We start from the raw sequence: 24,535 nt of genomic DNA on the forward strand, positions 1-24,535 counted from the left end.
TCAAAACCACCAAAAAAGGCAAAAAAAGAAAAAAGAAATAGAGAATGCTTGGTGTAAATCATAATTAGAGAGCAAAAAGCCGAAAGCAAAAAGCAGAAAGACAGTTCTTACTTGCTGACTTTCAATTTCCAATTAAGACCAAAACCAGCAAAACAAAAAAGATGCGTCCCAATTAAGATCTCAAGCCTTTGTTTGTACATTCCTAGCCGTCCAGGTTTTCCCATCACAACCAAGCCCCCACACCTTTGAAAACTATGGGAAAATGCAATGGGGTTAGTGATGCCTGTGACTTGTGGGACCCATGATTTTCTAATCATCCCCACCAAACTTTGTATGGGAAAAGGTATTTTGTGGTAGCCAACCTTAATCAAAGGGAACTTATATTGATACGTTTAGTACACTCAATCAAGCTGATTTAAAAAGCTGATTTCATGGAACATAATGTAACAGGTGAAATTTATCTGTCCTGTCCTCAATCACTTTTGAGTTTTGACTATCGAAAAGTCATTCGATAGTCTGGGAGCAATGCTCCCTCCTCACATGAGGGGTGGGCTCTACATGTGGGACCCACATGTGGAGATCACCCCTCTTGTGAGAGGAGGGAGCAATATAGTTCTTTGAATTGCCCTAGGGGACAGTAATAGGGAAATATGAGTAAAGCAGGGAAAAAAATGATGAGAATGTGAAAACCTTCTTCTAATGATGATAGAAGTGATAGTGGTGTAGCTTCAGCAATGCCTCAATTATTATGGGTGAGTTTGCGATTTTCATTGAATGGAACTTACACAATTTATTCAAAGCATCTGAAATGAGTTGGTTTTGCTTTTCCATAGCATTAAACTTTGAACAAAGTTGTTTTAAGATGTCAACAAAATTTCAACTTTGTTGTAATTTTGATGATTTGGGTGACAAAGATGAGAAAAATATGAAGTAAATTGAAATCAGAGCAATTCCTCTACAAGATGTAGACAACCCATCGGGAATACATAGTGTTTCAGACACTTCATTACATGTGTCAATGGTTATGGCACAAAATACTACAAAATCTACAAACATTAAAAATTCACATATACAGGTGAAGTAAAATGAAGCTGCACAATCCAGCTCTGGATGGAAATAAAGAAACAAAAAGTGTCATGTCAATTCACCTTATACACTAGTTTGGAAAGGCTACTGCTCTTCAGGTTCTTGCTTTCTCCACAAAGACCTATTGACTTGAGCACCACTTTCATAACCACTACTCTCACCAGATTCAGTAACATGCTTCTCCATCAACATATCCCTTGTACCATCACGCTGTAAGCGTCCAGCTCTTCGGTCCTAAAACCAAATCGGTTTTTTTTTTTTTTTTTTGATAAGAAGTCCATACCAGGAAGCACTGCATAATACGTACTGTAAAACATATCTTATCTTGATGTGCTTTCATGTGACAAAAAGATGAATTCAAAGATTGAAATTTTGCTGTCACTTTCTTTGAAACATACATGCAAACTGATAAACAGGTTTTATGGAAACCTAGACAATCCTATTCTTGGAAAATGTGTGCTATTAAAACCCCAAAGTGACAATAACTAGTAATCCTGTGTCTGATTTGAGTAGGAAATGCTTGTCTTTCTACATTTAAATTCAAATAATTGAAGTGCACGGCTGTTGACAATTTACAAGTTCATGTAGAAAACAAGAAAAGATGATAAAAATAATTCTCAAACAAGGTCTAATCATTGTGAGAATAGACATAAAGAAACAACCATTGAGATCAACTAGGGGTCAAAGTAAATGCAAACTCACATCACGGAAGGGAAACTCATCAGCTTCAAGCATATGTATAACATGCCCCATCTTCGGCCTTTTCTGAGCATTTGGGTCCACACAGCGTAAAGCTACTAACAGAGCACGCTTCAGTGCCCTTGAAGAAGGCTTCTCTGGTAACCTAGGATCCAAAACTCCCTCCGCATTCCGATTTGTAACCATGGTTTTAAGCCACTCAACTAGATTCACCTGAAAGATTGACTTCCGTTTATATCAGATTGTAAAACTAATCTTGAACTGGTCATAAGACAATGCCATTAAGTAACTTTGGTTGATCATGCATACCTCTCCAGCAGGGCGGCTATAGTCTACAGGGTTTCTCCCAGAAATGATCTCCATAAGAAGAATTCCAAAACTATACACATCACTTCTTTCATTCAACATGCCAGTACTGGCATATTCTGGAGCCACATATCTACAGAACAGAATCAGAAAAATGTCATTCCATTTTGCTCGGTTTTAATAAGTGTCAGAATAAGAAGTCATCATGATAGTTTTTAATTAAGAGAGGATCAACTGACCCAAATGTTCCCATCACACGAGTTGTCACATAACTCTTCTCCGAGCCCAAGAGCTTTGCTAGGCCAAAGTCAGACACCTTTGGATTCCACTGCTTATCAAGCAAAATATTGCTTGACTTAATATCACGGTGAACAACCTTGGGCTCAAGACCCTCATGTAGGTATGTCAATCTGTATTCGTAATCAAGCTTCAGTTATGGCAGAACCAAAAGAATCCAAAGAAAAGAAACTTCATTAAATAAACTTATTTGACTCAAAACATACCCTTTTGCAGTTCCAAGTATTATATTCATACGAACCTCCCAGGTAAGAGGGCTGCAAGGTCCAACATCTCCATGAAGCCACTGTTCTAAGTTTCCATTGTCAACATACTCATAAACAAGCATCCTATAACAATTCAATTATATGAATGCACCCATGTAAGACAACAATTTTTCATCCTTTTCTCATGATAGATAAAATAATGTTATTAAAGATAAATTAAAAATATGAAAACACAGTTGATTGTAATATTTTAAGCAAGAGGAGCAAACCTCTAACCTGCAAGGTTATCCATAAACATTAAAGATAAGAGGGACAGGATGTAACTAAAGATCAAAATACCTATGAGCTCCTTCAGCACAATAACCGAGCAACCTCACTAAATTCTTATGCCGAACACGTCCAATTGCTTCAACTTCAACCTTAAACTCCTTCTCAGCTTGTCCTCTAAAGCAAAAACAACTAACCCAATTAAGCTTTCTCTGCCATAACCCCCACAACACAGAGCACAGGAAACACTTGTTCAACACATAATGCACACCTTAAACTCTCAAAGTTATAACAAATCAACAAACAAACATAGTAACAAATATCCATCTGAACTAACACATTAAATCCCCAACAGGGTTCATACCAACAAAAAGCAAAGAATTTAAAACTAACACCCCGAGTAACAAAAAGATTAAAAATTCATAAATATAATCAGTCTCATAAAAAAGCAACAACCAAACATAGTAAGAAACATCCAACTGAACTAACACATCAATTTCCCAACTGGGTTCATAACAACACAAAGCAAAGTAATTAAAACTCACATCCCTAGTAATTAAAAGATTAAAAATTTATAACAAAGAAAGTAACAATCATCGAACTGAACTAACGCATCAAATTCCCAACTGGGTTCATACCAACACAAAGCAAAGCAGTTAAATACCTTAAACCCCAAGTAACAAAAAGATTAAAAACTTTTTGAGAATGTTTTACAAAACATGCAGCACTTTTTCAACACATGATCCACACCTTAACTCTCAAACTCATAACACGCAACAAATATTACCTATTATTGAGCAAATTCTTGACAGCAACGTTGGTATTATCCTCCATAAGACCACGGTAAACAATCCCGTACCCACCTTCACCAATCACATTCTCATCAGCAAAACCATTAGTGGAAACCTCAAGCTCTCTGAGAGTATACCAATGGCCCCACCCCAAGTGCGAGACCTCTGGCCCGACAATCGTAGCCTGGTCACCCGACCGGGTCTCCCCACTTCCATGACTCGACCCGGTAACCCGCTCCGGGTACGAAATCCGGTGGTCTTTACCAATTTCAATATGAATTCTGTTCTTCCCAGTAGCTGGACTGTCTTCCTCTTGTTGCTGAAGAAGCAGGAGTTGGGGTCTGGCTGCTACCGGCTCCGACTCCGGTAATGGGTCGGGGTTGGATGTGGGTTTCGGTTTCGGTTTCGGGTCCGGGTCGATTCTGATTTCTTGGATTTCTTTGGACACGTTTGGAATTATAGTAAGGCTCTGAGAAGACTTGTTGTTGTGCTTTGAAGTAGAAGAAGCTGAAGAAGAAGAAGCAGCTGAACTGTTGCGCCTAGAAATGAACCAAAGAGATATAAGGAAAAGTACAAGAACTATTGCTGCTCCAACACACATTCCAAGTACTACCCATAAGCGTAAACCGAAAATTGAGGTTCGCTTTGAGAGCTGGTCGTTTAAGAAGTTGTACTCAGACATTGTACTTCAACTTTTTCTCCTTCTCCTTCTTCTTGTTCTTTATATGAGAGACAAAATATCAAAGGCAGCCATGGAATTAAAGAAGAAGAAGAAGAAGAAGAAGAGAGACAAAGAGTATGAATGGGTGTAGCAGTGAGGTAATTTGGAAAATGGACTGCACAGAATGACAATGGGGTTTTGAGAGACAAAGAAAGGAGCTGGCATGATGGGACTTCTAGAATGTAACATTTTTTTTCTTTCTTTTTTTTACTTTTTTGACTTTTTGTGAAATAGTGATTTAAGGGTCCAAGTTAAAAGGTATTTAATATAATTATTTAGGGGTGTGTTCAATACGTTGTGACTTTCCATAAATTTTAGCAGATTTCTTTTTTTAAATATTATTAATTAAATAATATTTTTTTTCAACAACTGTCTATATTTGTTTTTGTTTAAACAATTATTCTTTTTGTGTAGGGGCAATACAAAATTCATCTATATTTTTTTTTTCTTTGAAAACATTAATATCATTCCTTAATTTTAGGATATTTTGGTGAAATTTTTTTGGGAACCTAAACCTAAGGTTGACCTTGGCATCATCAAAGTATTATACTTTTTTTTAATAAAAAAATATGCTTAAAAAATTAAAAATATACTTGTTAAAAATTTATTTTTAGATAAAGTTTAATTACAAAATTAGTTATAATTTTAAATTAAAAAATTAGTTGTAACTTTAAATTATAACCTTACTCAATATCTTTTCATTAGAAGTGAATTTTGACAAATTCACTATTAAATTGCATCTTATTCTTATATTTTTTATATTTGTAAAATTTTAAAAAAATTAAATATCAATAATTATGTCATTAATAAATTTTTTAAATTGCAAATTTTTGTAATTTATAGTTATATATAAAATATAAACCTATAGATTATATAGTAAATAACATCTGGTTGATACAAAATTTGACATATATATTAAAAGCGTAAAAAACATACAGTTCAACGGTCATATTTTTAATATATGTAGTAATATTTATTTTATTTAGTAAACTTTTTCTGTTAGTTTATACACAAAGTTATTATCTTTGTATTATTTAATTTTTTATGCTTATGTACTATTCGACCTTATCTATCTAAAAAATCTATTAAAAAAAATCCATTAAATGCATCTTAATGACCTAAGGAAAAAAATCCTTAAAAAAAAACTCGTCAAAATAAAAAAAATAAAAATCATTATTAAGAGCATTCACATTGGAGATCCTATTTTAGCAAAAAAATTAGTTTAGCTCTCAAATGACCAAAAAAAATCAATTTTTTATTTGAGTTGCTATATTTAAAGTTTTTTTAGCAACCTGCTTTAATAAACTACTATAAATAGCAACTACTTAAAAAATAAGCATCAATTTTGTATGCAACTCTCACTCTCTCATCATTTAATAAAACATTCACTCATTTTTCATAAATAAAAAAAAAATAATAATGAAAGCATATTTTAAATAAAATGATAAAAAATACGAGATATTACTATCCCTTCACTTAAATTCTTAATGTTCTCGTTAAGTCTCACATTGTGTTATAGTGCCTTGAACCACATGGCATTACTAGGTTGGCTATGATACTATTTATATATTGTATTAACACAAATTGAAAAGAATTTGAACATATTAAATTGTATGGTTATGTGTTTTGCCGATGTATATTAAGTCTCAAATCGAGTATTTATTAGATGAATCTTAGGTATATAAGCAAGGACGAACCCAAATGGGGGGCCCAAGGGGGCACAGGCCCCCCTTGGCTCAAAGAAAAAAAAATATTTGAGCCCCCCTAGTCCAAAGAAAGAAAGAAAAGAATTATTGGTTATATTTTTTTTTATTTCTAGAGTTGCACCTCTCTCTTCCAAAAGCTTAGACCCTCCCAATATTTTATTAGCCTAACCCAACTAGCAATTACTCAACTCAAAAACTTAACAAAAACAAAACTTAAAAAAAAAAAAAAAAATCCTAATCAGCACAGTATAGAATACTAGCATCAGACATTCTAAATGCTAAATATTTAGTATTTAGAACACCAAATACCAAAAATACTACTATACGTGACATTTTAAATGCTATATTAAAGCAATTTTTGGTTTGTGAAAAATATATATATATATATATATATTTGCAATAGTTGATGCTTTTAATAAACAATATTATTTTGTATTTTTCTGTCATTGTTAGTAGATGATTACATCTTTAATGTATTAAGAAATAATGATTTTGTGTATTTATCTTAGTTGATAGTTTGTTAATACTATATTGATACATTTTTTGAACTATGGCCACAATGTGGCTTATAATGAGGAAATCAAGAATTAAAGTAAAATTTATACATAAGTAAATAATTTAAATAATCTTTTTTTTCTTTTAAGAATCGAAAAAAAGGACTCGCGTGTAGTAGTCATTGTCCCACGCTCCATGGTACAATTGATAATTTAAATAATCTTAAGAAAAGAAAGTTAAAAACTTAAAAGGCACACTATTTAATAAAACCAAGTTTGTTAGAACCAAGGTTTAGGTTTTTGTTTTTTGTTTTTTTTTTTGTTGGGGGGGCCCCCCCCCCCCCCCTGTGTGACCATGAGACATTATTATTAAATGAGAATATAGTCAAATGTAACGATGGGATCTATGTGTAGTGTAAGGTTGTATTAATTTGTAATTATGATATGTTCATATTGTGTTGTTATCGTATGTGCCTGGATTTTGGGCTGCGATTTTGTCATTGTTTTTAGTCGGTTTTGTTTGTTCTCTTGCAATTCATGTGAGTTGTGACATAGTTAAGATTTTAATAATGAATGGAGGGAATAATTAAAAAGGATGGTGATGTCTCGGTGATGGCTGCATTATGCGAGAATAGTGCTATACTCCGTAATAATTAGCTCATTCACCATTAATAATCCTCTTTTCTCGTGCGTTTGAGATAGTGTAGTTTGACTATGGTGGTGGACCTTAAGTTTGGATTGTTGTTTTTTATGCTTGCTTTTAATGAAGTGCTCAGTATCAGTCTTTTTGGTATTATTCCAATTCAGTTTTGTAATATGATATAAAATGCCTTTTATATTTCTCAGATTTTAAGGATTTGTTAATGAATTATTTTTTTTAAAAAAATTTAAGAGAAAGTTTAGAAAATTTTTTATGTTATATTTATGGGAAATAGAAAAAGTTGTTAACTTCAAGAAGTTGGCTTAGTATTTGAAACCTTTTGAGTGCATCTTAGGAATTACCTCTATATGATTTTTTCTTATAATAATTTGGTGTGTGTAGGATGGGAGACAACAGAAAATAGTCAATCACTTGAAAAAATCTGGATGCCCTCGTTTGTTTAAAAAAAAAAAATTTGTCAAAAATTAAAACATTAGTTTTTTTTTTAATTCCCATAAAAACTTTTTAAAAATAGTTCACTATCAAATTCCCTGAATCTGTTAACTCCTCCTTTTATTTTTTAATGTTTTGTTTCTTTATTTGGTAAAAGAGGAATTGATTAAACACTATAAAAAGGGGTTAGAGATAAAATCTTCTTGTTGGGTTCTTTACCATGGATATGATTTCATATATAAAAACCTTATTTTTCCAATAGGATTTAACATCAAGCCAGGCTTTTATGGGCCATTGGATACGGCCCTGAAAGAAACTTAAGAGGCGGCAAAAGTGGACCCATTTTCCAGGTCATCATCATTAAATTGGATAAATTAAAATCATGAAATTTAGGCATGGGTATTGAGTATTGGCACTTTTCATGATGCTCACTTCAGCTGCCAACTTTAAAACATGAAAATGGCAATGCAGCCAACTTCAAATTCAATGAAGGCTTCCAGAAAAAACATGAAGTTAGACACTGTTTGGTTTCATTTTAAGAAACTTTTGACTTAGTTAAAAGGGAAAAAAAAAAAAAATCTTAGTAATTGACTAATTTCCATGTTGTTTCTTGTTGCCTTTTGTTTTTATTTTTGTAATTTTCTTTTGTATAGTTTTGTTTGCATGATTTTTTTTAATAAATTATATAAATTATTTAAATAATACATATAAATAGTCTTATAAATTATTACATAGAAAATTGGAGAAATTTTTTCTAAACTAGTTTAAAGTTTTATTTATTTATTTATTATAATACAAAAGCAAACAAAATTGACTTTCTATGCAATTTTGCATAGGAAAGCTTTTTTTTTTTTTTCTTTTGTTTTGTTAAAATATTTTATTATTATATTATTATATTTTAGGGTTGATAGTTTATTTCTTAGTAATTTTCATGTTGTCTTTTGTTTTTGATTTCGTATTTTTCTTCGCATGATCTTTTTAATAAATCATGTGAATTATTTAAATAATACAAATAAAAATAGTCTTGTAAATTATTATGTAGTGGATTGGAGATGATTCTCTAAACTGGTTTAAAGCTAATCTCTATCATAATGCAAAAGCAAAACAAAATTGACTTTCAATGCAATTTTTGCACGCGAAGCTCTTTTTTTTTGGTTAAAATATATTAATATTATTATAATATTTTGGGGTTGATGGTTTACTCCCCATCAAATGTTGAATTTTGTAATTTTGTCATTTGGGTAATGATTCATTATATCATACAAGTACAACCCGGTCATACTCATATGGACACAAATTGTCATAGTGGAACATGGTAGTTTGTTGTCCTAATCTAATCCAAAGTCATCGTAAGCGTTTGTCATCATTTTTCACGCCCAATTGATGGTTTGGTTTGGCAGGAAATGAGAAGCACCGTGTGATTAATACAAAATAAAGTTGATTCTTCTTTGAATAATGTTAGGAATATACTAATATATTTTATCATTTTTTTTCATAATTATTAACATTATTATAAGCGTTTGTTATCATTTTTTTCAGAACTTTTTCAAACTATTATATTTGGAATATATTAATATTAATATATTTACATAATTTTATAACAGTAAAGAATAAGCACAATATGATTAAAAGTTAATAGATGCGCTAAGACATTTGTTAGTAAATCATTTTATGAAATATTTTGTGGGAAAAAAAAACAACTGATTTTTTGTCAGCCTATTTTATTTCCAATAAAAGTGATATAAAATTTTTTCTAAAATGACTCATTAGTATTTAGCATTTGTTAACAGTACTATATATTTATTTATTGTAATTAAAACATCATTTTCACATGAATCAATCAATTAACCCAACCTGTATTATGCATCAATCAAACAGAATATTCTCCCTCAAAAAAAAAAAAAAGAATATTACATCCTTCACTCATTGTTCTTCCTTTGTGGTTTGATCACACGCCTCCAAGGCATCATTTCGGAATTTCCTCATTATATTGCAACAAAGGAAGTGAAAAAAAAAAAAAAAAAATTGTACAGTGTCGGCCACTTAGTTACCAGCAGCACAGACCCAAAACTAACAAGAAGAAATTAAAGCCCTAGGCCCTACTTAAAATGCTGGGCCTTTTATTATGGCATTAATATGTCCAGAAGTTTGGGGGTGAAAAAAACCTGAAATTCTTTTATTGGTTTTGTTGGCTATGTAAATGGTACCTGCTTCTTCTTCTTTTCAGTTGTTGTTGGAGTACCTTTTATAATTCTGGACATTTGTTGGACTTTTGTTATTTGTTCAGTCCTTTTCCATTTAATGAAGTAGCTTTTCTTCAAAGAAAAGAAGCGGGAATTTGTATCTTTGGACTTTAAAACACAGTTTTCTTAGGATACTCTCGGTTTACCTAGGATACTCTCCTCAGCAATAAATATGATTAGCTTTTTTTGTTGTTGTCTTTTTTAGAAGAATAAATATGATTAGCTGAGGATAGTTCTGGGTGGTAAACTAGTAATGATCCTAATGGATGATCCATACCCTTCAATGGTTCACCCATTTGATACTTTTTTTTAATTAGAAGATTGAAAAAACACTCAAATTACTACGGCAACCTTTAAAATGAACAAATTAATGTCAAAATCTCTCAAATGACATGGGTTTTAGTTAGTTTAACCGGTAAAATCTTTGATAGTTAAATAAGAAATATGCAATTCAATTTCTACTTATACAAAAACTACTTGATGTTTTGGTCTGACGATAAATAGTTATAAAAAGTCAAATATTTAAGTTCCCAAAAAAGATGTAAACTCTAGACTATGTAGTATTGATAATATTCTTGCATCAACGTGACAAGAGCCACAGGTTCATTTCGCCTACTGCAAGTTTGAACATTTCCTCCCCCGAGAATGCCTCTGAATTTTCATCAGAAGCTCCACCAGCCTGATCACAAAGCCCCAGTAAGTAAGAATTGAATCTTTATATATGTTTTACATATAATAAATTTAATTACAAGCATTTTCATCCTAATAAAAAAAAATGAAAAATGAGGGACATGATAGAAGCAAATTTCAAACATATCGAAGTATAATATATAGTTTTGAGAATTTTGGTCAAGGTTTCTTCTTTCTTCCACGAATTAGGGTGCACGAGAATTGGAAGGTCAGCCTTGGAGTTAAGATTTCTTGGGAAGCTTAAAGAAAAAGATGCTATGAACAATGTTACATTATTGTGAATTTGACTAGTTCAACTTAATTGATGCAAAAGTTTAGTAATAAATTAATCTGCCACATTATGCAATACATTTTTAACAAACCCTTACCAAATTAATTACAAAATTCACTCCCCCTAAAAGGGGGAAAAATGTCAAGAGTCTTAGCTTTAATGATTAGTATTATTTGATATTTCTAACAGAAACATCTAGGGTTTAAATCTCTCATCCTCTGTTATAACTATCGAATTATTAAAAATAAAACTCTTCGCTATGATTATATTCATCGCTTTGGTTCAATGAATTTATTTTTACTTTAAAAGAGAATGTACAACTTTTTAAAAAGGATAAAGTTTTCTTCCAAACCAGTTTGGATGACTCATAAAATAATCTACGTGTACTATTTAAATAAGCCAACAAGTCATAAGTTATGTGACTAATTATTAAAAGTCTTACTTTAATTGAATCAATAAGGTTTAGAGTTCAGGTTTCTTTCACTTACGTGGGCATGGATCATGTACAGACTACGACAATTATCCGAGGAAATGTGAGCAGACACCACATTCAGTTTATGCTTCCTAGTATTTTAAAGATGGTGGCCAATAGCCCTGGCTTCCTCGGGGAACAAACACTGATTTGAGCATCATCTCCACACAAATTCAACACAACATTTGGCGAAGACCACGTCTGAAAGCAAGGAGGGATCAGACATGATTGACAGGTTTTTGTTGACACAAAGAAGTTCTTTGATGATTCCTTGTTAGCTAAAAATTCTTCCTTTAATTTGAGTTCTTCTGCTTGTGATGTAATCAAGAATGGTGCCTCATATTCAACTATCATTCCATTTTGGAGCTTTTCAATCCTTTGCTTTTGCAATGTCTGGAGAGTGTGTTCAAGGGTCTTGATATAATTCACTGCCTCATTAACAATGGTGGACTTGTCTACCTGCACACATGATTGCAACTTATAAAGACATCAAATGGTAAAACTCGGAGTGAAATTTAAATCCATTGAATTTCATGAGATATAAACGCGTTGCATTTTTTTTTGGTTATGCATAATTTGTTCGTGATGAATGAGAGTCATTGGGGAAAAAAAAAAGCATATATCATGAAATCATAAAAGGACCCAAATAAATACATATGGGGATGCTACAATTTTTTAAAGTAGCCAATAGATTCTTTCTTATATAATACAAAATCATTTGAATTCTCAGTAAGGCACAAAAGAAAGGATTAACGGCCATCATACAGATACTAAAAAGAATAATGTTAGAGTTGGTGGTTTATAATTTGCAGAGAAAGTAACACCGGTCTCTAGTTAAGGTGTTTCAAGGGCATAACAAAGCAAAGATGAGCCGGAGTAAATATATATTCAAAAATTCACTTTCGGGTTAGTGTTTAGAATCTTTAGATACATATAGGGGCAGACATACCGTATAAACATGTTGTAAATCCTAATCTTTCACATAATGGAATGATNGTATCCGACGGACCTTCCGAGATCTAGCCCTTAAGCTTTGGCCCAAGCTTTTTGAATTACTTACTGACTTGGTTTGCCTACTGAGTCGAGGAGACTAGTATACAGCCCAGGATAGCTCTGTTTATTTTCTCTTTGATATTATTTTGTTTCTTACCTCAGCAACATTGTAAGGGAATTGTATACTTTCCGTTTGAACTGAATATATAATACTTTGCTTCCATCTAATGATATTTTCTGTTGTTTGCTTTACTATTGTATTCTGCTCAATATTCGTATTCTATTCCGGAGTTAGCCTCATGAAACGTCTGTTACCCTTCGAATATAAATCTAAAGATCGTAGTAGAGCTTGATTCTAAGTAACGCTTTGGTTTTTCTCTAGATAGTTATTTTCTCTACGAGTTTGGGTCGAGGACCATGCAAGACCTTGGTTCTGTCTAGTACCCAGGTATAATGGTGCGTGTAGTTTTACCATAGGTTTGGGTCCGAGGACCATGCAATACCTTGGCTCTGTCTACCACTTCAATTTTTCCTGTAAGTATCTAGTTTCCCCATAGGTTTGGGTCCGAGGACCATGCAATACCTTGGTTCTGTCTAGTACCAGGTATAATGGTGTGTGTAGTTTTACCATAGGTTTGGGTCAGAGGACCATGCAATACTTGGCTCCGTCTACCACTTCAATTTTTCTGTAAGTATGAGATATAATGGTGTGTGTAGTTTTACCATAGGTTTGGGTCCGAGGACCATGCAATACCTTGGCTCTGTCTACCACTTCAATTTTTCTGTAAGTATGAGATATAATGATGTGTGTGTAATTTTACCATAGGTTTGGGTCTGAGGGCCATGCAATACCTTGGCTCTGTCTACCACTTTAATTTTTCTGTAAGTATGAGATATAATGATGTGTGTAATTTTACCATAGGTTTGGGTCCGAGGACCATGCAATACTTGGCTCCGTCTACCACTTCAATTTTTCTGTAAGTATGAGATATAATGGTGTGTGTAGTTTTACCATAGGTTTGGGTCCGAGGACCATGCAATACCTTGGCTCTGTCTACCACTTCAATTTTTCTGTAAGTATCTAGTTTCCCATAGGTTTGGGTCCGAGGACCATGCATACCTTGGTTCTGTCTAGTACCCAGGTATAATGGTGTGTGTAGTTTTACCATAGGTTTGGGTCCGAGGACCATGCAATACCTTAGCTCTGTCTACCACTTCTATTTTCCTGTAAGTATTAGATATAATGGTGTGTGTAGTTTTACCATAGGCTTGGGTCCGAGGACCATGCAATACCTTGGTTCTGTCTACCACTTCAATTTTTCTGTAAGTAGAGGTTTGTCCTCAAATCGCTTTACTGGAGATGATTCCTCTTTGTGTCAGATTATGATCTTTACACGTGGCATTGACCTCGCCTCCAACTCGAGGCCCCATCTTTTTCATTTATGAAACGCCCTTTGTCTGTTCGTATTCCGCGCTTGACGCTCCGGTGCGCGAAACGCGCCTTCATTAATGTCCTCGTAAATTGACACGGGTCCAACCGTCTGTGGCCTCCTTGGAAATTGGCGACTTCATTACTAACCCTGCTGATAATACTCTTTTCAACTCTGCATGAATTGATTCTCACCAACCCCCACCCCCTATATAAATTGAGGAGATGGTTTCTTCACAACCCATGGGCCTCTCAACATAAACAGAACAAAACATATCCTTCCAACCTCCCCTGCCCTTTCAGTAACCCCGCCGGAATTGTTACCGGGATTGACATAAACCGGTATGGCCGCAGCCCCACTGGGCTTTCGGTGCGGCAGAATCTAGGCGTAACCCTGATGGCACCCTTCGAGGTGTCCCAGAGGGGTGTTGTTAGAGAACCTAATGTCTTTCCTCGGAGCACACCCCCGACGAGGAAGACGTGCGAATTCACCTCATGGGCGGTGCTCGAGTGTTGCCGTCTCCAACGGCCAACACTCGTGAGGGCCGGAGAGAATCGAGGGAACATCACGGGGGAGGGTATCCCGGAGCCCCTGCATCTGTTCCTCTCTTTGTTCCAGCTCCGCTTAGCCGAGGAGGGAGTTGTTGGGGCTTGGGAGCATGATTGTCCTTCACCTCCTCCACCGTGTGTCAAGCTCTCCCATTCTCTTGGTGCCAATAAAAGCACGAGTTGACACTTCCCTCCAGCTAGCTCCTCCTTAGGGCGGCTCCACTTGGGCCTCTGATTGTAGAAATAGCTGGTGGTATTAGCTTGTAAATTTGTTTGTAAAACAGGCCTACCTGAGCCTTTGATTGTAATCTGTAACCTTTCTTTTCATGAAATAATAATAATATCGAGATCTTTCGCTCTTTTTTTTTTTTGGTTGTCGAACCTTCCATATATATATATATTTTTTTTCTACTGTAAACGAACACTTAGAACTTAGAACACTTTGCCTGGTGCGCCGGCCAGCACCCTAATCCTTCCCACAGACGGCGCCAATTGTAGGGACTCAGTTTGGATTGACCCTGAGTTTTGCTGGGTTTTCAGCCCAACAAGCCCAACAATAATTTATAGAGAGTGGATCATTGAAAGGTTTAGGTGCTGGCCGTCGATCACCATGCACGAACTTTTCTTATAAAGAATGCTAAGAGTGCATTTACAGATGGGGGACGCTCCTCGGCCCGTGGCCGAGGAGACCTTATTGTTCTCCCTTTCCCCCCCCCCCCTCCCCGTCTTTCTTTACTAGCTTTTCTTTTATAGTTTTTATCTTCCTATCCCCTCCTTCCATCTGTTGATCATCTATTTGCCTCTTTTTCTGGCCGTCCGTCCCATCAGAGGCCTTATCGGTACTCAAGTGGTTCACTCTGATCAACGTTATCCTGCCAAGGGGTTACCTCCCCATTAATGCGGTCAGGGGGGTTAGTTGAATGCATTAAATGTGAGAGTGACAGCTTACTTTGGGGTTAGTCCCTCCCCAAAATCACCTTCGTCAGGCCGAGGATAAGGTGGTCCTCGGTGTGGATTGGGAAAAGGGGGTTTCCCTCACCTTGGCCCTGAATAGTCTGTAATCCTCGGCCTGGGCCTCGGGCCTGCTTCATGATGGGCCGAGGCCATCAGGCCCATGGGCCCCACAAAAATTATTAATAATCTTGAATAACTTTTTCACCCATGATTTAAACTATCATCTACACTGCCTTTTAATAGGAAATTGAGTTTTTTTTTTTTTTTTTCTTTAAAGTTTTTTTTTTTTGGGGATTGTTGAAACCTTTTATTTAATCATTTAAGGGAGATTAGTTTAAATAATTAGCGTTTTAGGGAAGGTGAGTGTTTTATTCTAAACTAAAAGAGAACTGAGTGTAATAACAAAATCCCTTTTACTTGATTCTCATAAGGAAAAAATAAAAATAAAAACCTTGGTTTTACTCTTTTATTATGATAATGACCATATTCTTAGGGGTCAAGCTTCAAAATAAATTTAGATCCAATGCAATAACTAGGGTTCTTACAAAGTAAAAGGTAGATTAGAAAAAAAGTAACATTCTTTACTTTCAATCTTAGCCATTAAAAGAACCTATTGAATGGTGCAATATCACTCGATATTTGCTATTACACTCGATCTCAATATGTCAAATTGAATTATATTAATTAGTTTTCTTCAATTCAAAGTGGTGATTGTGTAAATTTAGTGATATCGTGGAAGCTTAAAAAAAACACACATAATACTCTCTTGATGGAACAAAAACTAAACTGTTAGTTTGTAGTAGTAAATCTCAAATCTATGAAGAGTTTCTTGAATCCGCAAGGAGAAGAAAATTGGAATCCACCAAAGAAATAATTTGACAAAAGTCTATATTTATTGATAATAGTTTGATTTGCCTTTGATAGCTACAAAACATATAAATACTAAGAAAAAAGTCTAAAATCCTAATTCGCATTAATTACGCGATTAGGTGACAAAATACCGAAATTTACCCAAAAAAAAAAAAAAATGAGTTAAATGCAGAATCATAAATTACTGACCTTAAGGGTCATCCCCAAATAGGCGAGATCTTATTTTGACTTTTAAACTAAAAGTTATTAGGGAAAAACAATTATTACCATAAATAGCAAAAACACTATTTTCAAGGCCTTAACGAAGGAATTTGCCTCAATTTTGGCGATGTTCATGGTCATGAGTCTAGATCAGAATGCTGTTTCCTTTCAACCTGCCAAATTTCATGCAATTTCAACACTGTCACCCCGATGGTCTCTACTAACACCCCATTTTGATCTTGCGTTATGACTTTCTATACCTCTGCTACTCTAGGAAGGCATGTGCTGTTTGTTCTATATCATTTAAGTAAAGTTGTGGGTGACAGAGAAGATCAGCTTCAAGTTTCAACTAAGAAACGTAAATGTGTCAACTATAGAATAGCACAAGCCATGATATGGTTGTTATATATCACACATCAAAAGTAATCTGAGTCCCTCTGAAATGCGCGGCCATATCAAACCATAATGTTTCCAGTTCATTTAAAGAGAAAGTTACTTAGTCCCCAAGTTTCTTACTAGCTTCACCAATCACCATCTACTCTTTCTGATCACTCTAAAACAGAAAAAGTATTTTCAGTTTCTGAAGCTGTTCCAGTCCTAAGTTGTTTTGCCGTTCAAACTTTCTGAAGATTCTACAAAGAATAACGTCTGAATAAATAAAGCTTGACCTCTTGTCCTTATGTGTTGCATGAACATATCATCATTATTTTGTAACAAACACCTGCTGCTAAAAGAATCATTGGCCAATGTGTGCCCTTACCAAAATGGTTCGAGAGTCTCCTAGACTTAATTAGGTGCCTTCTAAACTCCATGAGAGAGAGATATGATTCAATTAGTCTATGATCCTTTTGAGAAAGAAGATATCTCATGAGATGTTTCTCTCACAACATATGAGATCTTTATGTGTGAGACTTACGCATGATATAAGAGAAATATCTCATGAAACTGTCTCATAAGATAATTTTTCTTCTTGAGGGAGGTTACAATATTTTGGCATTTGGTAGTTTTGGTCCTAACTCCTTAGAGACTCCAACTCCCTTTCTACAAAAACTTGTACTCAAAAAAATAGACTAGCTTTTAGAATTTGAAGCAAATAAGTCTCTAAGGCTTTGGTTGGGAGGATTTGAATATAGGAGGATAATAAAATGTGTGTGTGTGTGTTTTTTTTTTTTTTTTTTAAGTAATAATAAATCATAGTTGGGGTAGAGAAATTTGAAACTTGGACTTCTCTATTAAAAACACCAAAAAATGCCAACGCTCTTAGCATATTTGTGCTTTTTACCCTATCTATGTGTTTGATAATGAGGATGGAAAATTGGAAAGATAAAAAATAAATTATTATTACGTCCTTATTATTAAAAGTAAAAGGATGGAAAAGTGAGGACAACTTTGTGCTTTCCTTCTCATTACCATTTTTACCTCCTATTTTCTTCCAAATTTGGAAGAAAAAATTTTTTGGTTATGTCTTATTTTTTTACCAAAGTTGGAAAAAAAAATGGTGGGCCCAAATGAAAAACTCTATCCACTCCATCATCTTTTTTTTTTTTTTTTTCCCTCTTAATTTTCACTCTAACAAAACAATAGAAAATTATATTTTCCTCTCCATTTTTTTTACCCAATTTTCTATCCTCTCCTTTTCACCCAACCAAACATAGGCTTTATAGATAGACCATGATCAATGCCCTAATTGGTCGTATATATGTTATTCGCTAATAAGAAAAGAATTGCATAGTTAAATTATGGTGTGCCTTTGTTGGGCCTTGTTGGTATGGCCTATAAGACTTCTTTTACTTACTTATGGCCCATATTCTCAAGCCTACTGCGCACATGTATACATAAAGACTAGGAAAACAAGAGAGAGGGAGAGATAGAAGGTTTTGGGTGTGATTTCTTCTACTTATTCCTTCTACCATGGTTATTGAAACCGATTGAAACAAGCGTCTCAAAGTTGTATGGGTTTCAATAATTTGTTTGGAAGATTTCTTTGAGGTGAAGTTGGGTTTGTAAAGCTCCTAATTAATATTAACCTTGTATTTTTTTCAAGTTTATTGTATAAGATCAAGTTGAGTGATAAATTGGAAAATAGACCTTGAATTTGAAATCTTCACAAAAATTTAACTGGGAAAGTGATTGGTTTGAGTAAAAGAGCACTGTTTATTTCATATACACTATCACACACATACATATTCACTAAAAATAAAGGAAAACACAATGATTTCAAAGTTCGAATTTGTGACTTCACTTCAAAAAGTCAAATATTGGACAACGCCAACCAATTTGTGGAGTAAGAGAGAGTGGGGCAAGCAGAGAACATCAGGGGAAATGGGGAATGACATTTCCACCTACCATTTGTCCGTACAATGATTTTTTTTTTTTTTAATTTTATTTTAAAAAAGAGGTAGAAAAACCATCTTGAGAACATATTGCTGTCCTTTAGGAGAATGGTTACACTTACACAATGACTAGTGTGGCTTTTGCAATAACTATACATGTACATCACATATGTGTTTTGAGAAAAACGTCTCCTAGGCAATCTAGCAAGTTTCAAGAGTAATTAGTGTTAAGGACATTGTCATAATGGCGCAGAGGATATTGATAGTCATTGATCCTTTGGAAATTTTGAATATTGAAATTCATATGATCAAAACAATGAGGTCTTACTCAAAGTATAAAAACTCTGGAGGTTGATTGCAAGATATAATCCTGATGTATTTTTTTTTAATGATAATTATGGCTGAAGTATACTTTTAAGCAGCCACATATATGATTCTCCAAAAAAGTCACATGTATAGCTTTTCTGAAATAATAGCATGAACATATTCATACATACATATAATATATACAAAAAAAAAAAAAAAAAAGAAGAAGAAGAAGAAGAAGAAGAAAAAGAAGAAAAACAGTTGGTTGAGCTGCCAACCTGCCATGATACTCCACAAGTATGAAGGTTTATGACCCAACTTTGCCCTAAGAAAGTCACAATCCAGAAAAAAATTTGCCATTCAGTCATTCTAAAGAATCGAAACGATCTGTTGTTGTAAAAAACAAGTTAGGAATAAATATAAGTAGTTTTGTTCGATAACACCAGGACAAGCAATACCCTGATGTTAAAAAAAATGGAAATAGAGTGTCCAAAACGATCAAAACCAAGCTGATACTGTGTTAACAGTTTACTGTGCCTCCATTTCATTTACTGAATATTCTATCAAACACATAATTTTTTTTAAACACGGTCTAGCAATGTCAGTCCATTCATGATAAAACTTAAAAAAGAAAAAGGTGAAGCCTTTATGTAACAATAAGCACCAAAAAAATGTTATCAAAAAAAAAAAAAATAAGCACCAAAAAACAAAAAGATGAAAAAATCTTATACAAGCGGAATCAACAGTTTGGATCCCACAATTGTGTTGTTACAACTTTTAAAGTAACCCAAGGGTGTCAGCCATTTTCAGTATCATATGCAGTTTCTTTGGTATTTGCCAAAAGAAAATGTTTAAGGTGGAGGGCATCTCTTAAGAGTCTTGGCTAAGGCACATCTAACGAAGAGATCTTTCCAGTGTGGCTGGTATCTGATTGTAGCTAAAGTGTGCCATCACTTCTGATTTCCTTCAAATTGCCAAAAAGGAAGGAAATAAAATAAAAAGAAAGACAGAATTAATACCAAAATTCAGATAACTTAGTTACATGTTCATACTAGAGTTACCTGGGAAGATGGAAGATTTAAGGTATTATAGTGTGCCTGAGCTGATTCATCAATCAATTGATTGGATTGAAGTACCAACGGGATGATTGAACCAATTGAGGTTTCTGAAATGGTGATGTTTGTTGCTGAAGGTATGACAAATGGCTGATTGGAGAGAGTGCATTGGTTGGGAAGATTAGAAGCAGATTGCCTCAACCTTTCCTCGTTCCCAAAAAATGTCCCCATGCCTCTGCTTGAATTAAGACATCCATTTCTCTCGTCAAAGCTCATTCCTGGCTGAGGCAACTGAATTGGCTGCAGTACTCCTGGTAAGCACATTGGGTGCAAACTCAATCCATTTCTCATTGATAACATCTGTAAGACCAATCAGTCAATCACAATGAAGAAGTGTACTGAGGATTGCTACAAAAATTATTACAGTTTCCAATTTTTCTGCATTTTCTATTTGGTATAACAAGGATAAAGGAAGGTCAAAGAGAGAAAAGGCATTTTATAGTTCCAATAAAAGCTGAATGAGGTGGTATTATGTGTAACATGTTACACAAAATAATAAATCAAGCTGAATAGTGAGCAAAATTTAGAGTAGTCAACTGCAGCTTGTCAGTAGTAACTAGCAATAAAATCTAGGAATTTAGCTAGGTAACAATGTCAACCCCCTTGGATATAGTGCTTTGCTCGCAGGAACACAGAGGGAAAACTTCTACAAAGTTCAAAGAAATTACTGTGGATAAGCACAATATAGTAGATATAAGCTAAAAAGAAAAAAGAAGCCTAATAATAGCATGATCCATGAATGGTGATTCCAATTGAAAATGACCCAGTCCCAATCATATAAAGAGGCACCGAGCCATCAATGAGATACCACTCGGGAAGAGATATAATGTGATGATTTTAAAACCATGCTTCAACTGTTTTCAGAAAATTTGGCTTATATATACCTTCGATCAGAGTGATCATAAAGTTAACCAGCCAAGTAATACATGGAAAGAAACTGAGTGTCAAATTTTCAGTCACTTAAAAAATAAAAGCTTAATCACATTACACAATGATTTAAACGGTGAATTGTGTTGTTTCCCAAACTCTTTTCTCAATCATTTGTACCATTCCTTGGTAGTATTTGAATAACAAAGTAATAGTAATCCAAAAAGAAAATAAGGCACAATCTTCAATGGGAATGCAATTTGTGGTCTTAACATGGTTACAACTCACAATGTTGATAAAGTTCTTTCCTCTTGCTATAGAATACTAGTGCTACAAAGTTCAAGTTATGTAGTATTAACTAAACTTTACTCCAACTCACCTCTTTTTTTTTTTTTCCTTCTAATTGGAGTTGCACATACCCTTATATCATGCCATGCTCCCAAATATTCAAGCTTTTCTCTTTTCTTTTTTTCACTTCATTTACTTGCATCTCTAAAGGTTGAAACACAAATAAAATTCATGTCATAGTAAAGAGGCTATTTCTCAGTAACCCTATATGACATTAATACAGATATTTTAGCATATCATATATGATATGTTTTCTTGGTGAACATCTCCTCGCTAATATCTAAGCTGTTAAGACAGGGCAAGCATCTCCTGTTCTTGAGAAAGGTTTCAATGGATGTTTTCTAATACAAAATGGCTAGTTTTAAAGTGCCTTAATTTTTTCTCTTTTCTTTTCAGGTAATCAACCTGGAAAGTTTTTGTGTAGACATGAGTGATGATTTGATTCTGGTTATCTATGCTATAATTTTATTTTGGTAATTGTCAATGATCTACTTGGTTTTTTTTTTTTTTTTTTTTTTCTCCTTTTATTTTTAGCTTGGTTTTTACTTTCAATTGTTCATTTTCGTTACAGATCAATCCATGATCAATGTCTATTGTTGGCGTAATTTAATCCACATCTATCTGCTACTTATTTTGTTTTAAAAAAGATCTTAATTGAGGCATCAAAATTTCCTTCTTATTTCGTATTGGTAAACTACTAGTTGTTCCAAAGAGTTAAGTTGTTTAGAATTCATAAATTTAAACTCTAACACGCATCCTCTTATCATTCCAAAAAAAATTCATTTTGTCTGTCTTCTTTTTCTTTCCTTCTGTTTTTAAAATAAGTTTTGGCCCTAATAGACCATCTTCTCCTGTTTTGAGAGAGAGAAAGAGCCTTAACAAGTAGGGCTATTGAGTGAATCATATCAAATGACTATTAAATGGTCATGTGACTACAAGACATACGTACTTAGCCATTAAGCCAAAACGTTTTTACTGATTTGACTACAAAAGGCTTACAAATTGATGTAATTAAAATGTGATTGATGCCCACTTCAACAACATTAAAAATAAATGTTTGAATTTTTTTTTTTTTTTTTTTTTACAAGTGACACATAAGTCTATAAAATTTATGTGGTAAATTTGGTTGTAAAGCTTATGTAGTAAATTTATAGTATCATTAGCATTACTCTTTACCTATTAGGCTGAACTACATGTCTGGTCAGCTTCAAGTACATAAACATAGACCCAAAACAGCATTGACTCAAAGAGAAAACTCACCTGTACTTGAAGCTGAAGCTGCTTCAAATATTCGATCGCTTCATCTAGCATAGAAGCCTTATCAGTCTATCCAGAAAAAGTAAAAATCAACAAAAGAGAAGAAGAAAAGTAATCATCAAAGCAATCATTTGAAAGATCAAGTTCAAATTCAGGGGTAAAGAATGAAAGAAAAAGAATAAAGTGTACCTTGTTAGAATTTGGAATTAGATTCTGTAAAGCTTTCATTTTCTCATTAATCCTACTCCTCCTCCTCTGCCCACACCAATCAACCAAATCAACACTACTCAGAAATCACAATTCACTAGTTGTAAAATAAACACAAGCACACCCATACACACAAAAGAATGTAGCATTGAGAGGCTACCTTCTCTGACATATTATGAACCTCTGCAGCTCTGCTCCTCTTTGATGAAGAACGAGGTGGGACTGGTTTTTCTGGCACCTCAGACCCCTCGGGACCCTTCTAAGCCAAACAACAAAAATCCGCTAACTCAAAATTTTCCACATTTAACAAGAAAAAAAAAATTAGAAAGTCTATGTCAATTTGGTAGTTTTGCTTTAAAATGGGAGACCCCACATTGACATTTTGAATAATTCTATGGTACCTTAACGACATTTTTTTTTTGGATTTGAAATTCAATGATCCTAACCAATCATTTCAACTGTTATAATGTTAAACATTTATGCTAAGAGTTTGTAGCTCAGTTGGCCCTCTTGGTATTTCCAACAAGACGCACATGGTTCAAATCTCCCGTCTTCCATTATTGTAACTATTGTATTATTGAAAGAAAAAAAAAAGTTGTAATTTTAACCATTTTAATGTTTACAATTTCAACCATTCATGTATATGTACAAGGACAAACTAATTAACTTAATTAATAGTTAGCACACAAAAAAAAAAAAAAAATCAATTTCTGTTTCTTTCTCCGCCAATTTTCTCAGCAACCAAACAGAAATCCGTAAAAAAAAAAAAGAATTGAAAATTTCAAAAGTACCTCGCTGTCGCAACTGAAGTCACCGAGATTATTCTCCGACGTGTTCTCGTTACTCTCTTTAATGTCAGCTCTAGGATCTGAGAAAACGACACCGTACGAAGATTCAATAGCGACACCCGAGTTTCCATCTCTAGCTACTCGGCACTCCGACTCGGACCGATTCTCCGATCCTGCAGCTTTCAAAAACATTGATTGTGCATGTGATGGCTGTGAATACATGTATTTTGATGTATAGCCCATGCAAGAAGAAGAAGACGAAGAAGCAGAAGAAGAGTTGTGGTGCAAGAATTGGTTAAGAAAAGTATATATATCTTCGGATTCCGGAGCAATCGATTGAACCAGCCCAACAACAAACAAGACTATGGGTCACTAATAACATAAACAGACCAACTACAAAAACGAGATTTTTAGTAGCAACTTTATCCTTTATGATTGTTGTGATCATCCATTCCATGGTGAAATACGAAGAGGCTTCAACACGTTCTCAAACCACCTTCCAAGATAGAATTAGAAATATTTAGATCAACTGATAGCAAATAAAGAAGCCTTTACTTACCCATAAGCCCTCACTTAGATCAATGATATCAGTCCAAATGTATGTAAATTTTCCTTCTTTATCACTGCATCTGCATGTAACTGTAAGTAGGACAACACAAGACTCAATAGTAAATGCATTATAATAATGCTAGGATACGCCCAACCCACACCATGCTTTTATGTCACATCTTGATTAAATTTTAGTTTTTTTAAGTATAAATAGTAGACTCATGTGAAAGTGTTAAAATTCAATCATGAGTTTACACATAAGCAAAGTGTGGATTTGGGTGTGTCTCTAGCATTACTCGATGAGATAAATTTATCCCATTGAAGGGGGACCATTTGTTGTTGATATTATTGCATGTTCTTTTGGTCATCTAAGTTTTTTTTTTTTTTTTTTTTTTTTTTTNGAAGAAGATGGAACTGTTGTTCCGTA

General features: G+C 34.0%; 2 protein-coding genes and 1 pseudogene across 3 annotated transcripts; all 3 read right to left on the bottom strand.

Moving 5' to 3' along the window:
- Nucleotides 1-915: 915 nt before the first annotated feature.
- On the bottom strand, nucleotides 916-4,513 carry LOC112034082 (probable serine/threonine-protein kinase At1g01540). Its single transcript, XM_024066867.2, has 7 exons — nucleotides 3,649-4,513; nucleotides 2,934-3,038; nucleotides 2,595-2,717; nucleotides 2,331-2,501; nucleotides 2,095-2,224; nucleotides 1,789-1,998; nucleotides 916-1,320 (listed from the first exon to the last, which is right to left on the bottom strand). The coding sequence occupies exons 1-7, from the start codon at nucleotides 4,332-4,334 to the stop codon at nucleotides 1,171-1,173; spliced, it is 1,575 nt and encodes a 524-aa protein (XP_023922635.1). The 5' UTR covers nucleotides 4,335-4,513; the 3' UTR covers nucleotides 916-1,170.
- A 5,896-nt stretch (nucleotides 4,514-10,409) lies between these two features.
- On the bottom strand, nucleotides 10,410-16,479 carry LOC136061888 (transcription factor bHLH95-like; annotated as a pseudogene).
- A 3,114-nt stretch (nucleotides 16,480-19,593) lies between these two features.
- Nucleotides 19,594-23,896, bottom strand: LOC111994019 (transcription factor PIF3). Of its 2 annotated transcripts, none has more exons than XM_024025874.2 (6): nucleotides 23,563-23,896; nucleotides 22,932-23,027; nucleotides 22,754-22,819; nucleotides 22,568-22,633; nucleotides 20,039-20,392; nucleotides 19,594-19,941 (listed from the first exon to the last, which is right to left on the bottom strand). In XM_024025874.2, the coding sequence occupies exons 1-6, from the start codon at nucleotides 23,800-23,802 to the stop codon at nucleotides 19,915-19,917; spliced, it is 849 nt and encodes a 282-aa protein (XP_023881642.2). In that variant the 5' UTR covers nucleotides 23,803-23,896; the 3' UTR covers nucleotides 19,594-19,914. The 2 variants fall into 2 exon arrangements, with proteins under 2 accessions (XP_023881642.2, XP_023881641.2); XM_024025873.2 differs by having other exon boundaries at nucleotides 22,932-23,030.
- Nucleotides 23,897-24,535: the final 639 nt, after the last annotated feature.

This window comes from Quercus suber, unplaced genomic scaffold (assembly GCF_002906115.3).
Source record: "Quercus suber isolate HL8 unplaced genomic scaffold, Cork oak 2.0 scaffold_361, whole genome shotgun sequence".
Taxonomy (NCBI): domain Eukaryota; kingdom Viridiplantae; phylum Streptophyta; class Magnoliopsida; order Fagales; family Fagaceae; genus Quercus; species Quercus suber.

Excerpts from the sequence above, each read along its gene's own strand:
- LOC112034082 (XM_024066867.2), bottom strand. The coding sequence starts at position 4,334 with ATGTCTGAGTACAACTTCTTAAACGACCAGCTCTCAAAGCGAACCTCA. Across the intron at positions 3,039-3,648 it reads AAGAATTTGCTCAATAATAG|AGGACAAGCTGAGAAGGAGT; the intron begins GTAATATTTGTT and ends TTTTTGCTTTAG. Across the intron at positions 2,718-2,933 it reads TGTGCTGAAGGAGCTCATAG|GATGCTTGTTTATGAGTATG; the intron begins GTATTTTGATCT and ends GAATTGTTATAG.
- LOC111994019 (XM_024025873.2), bottom strand. The coding sequence starts at position 23,802 with ATGGGCTATACATCAAAATACATGTATTCACAGCCATCACATGCACAA. Across the intron at positions 22,634-22,753 it reads TAATTCCAAATTCTAACAAG|ACTGATAAGGCTTCTATGCT; the intron begins GTACACTTTATT and ends TTTTCTGGATAG. Across the intron at positions 19,942-20,038 it reads TAAATCTTCCATCTTCCCAG|GAAATCAGAAGTGATGGCAC; the intron begins GTAACTCTAGTA and ends GGCAATTTGAAG.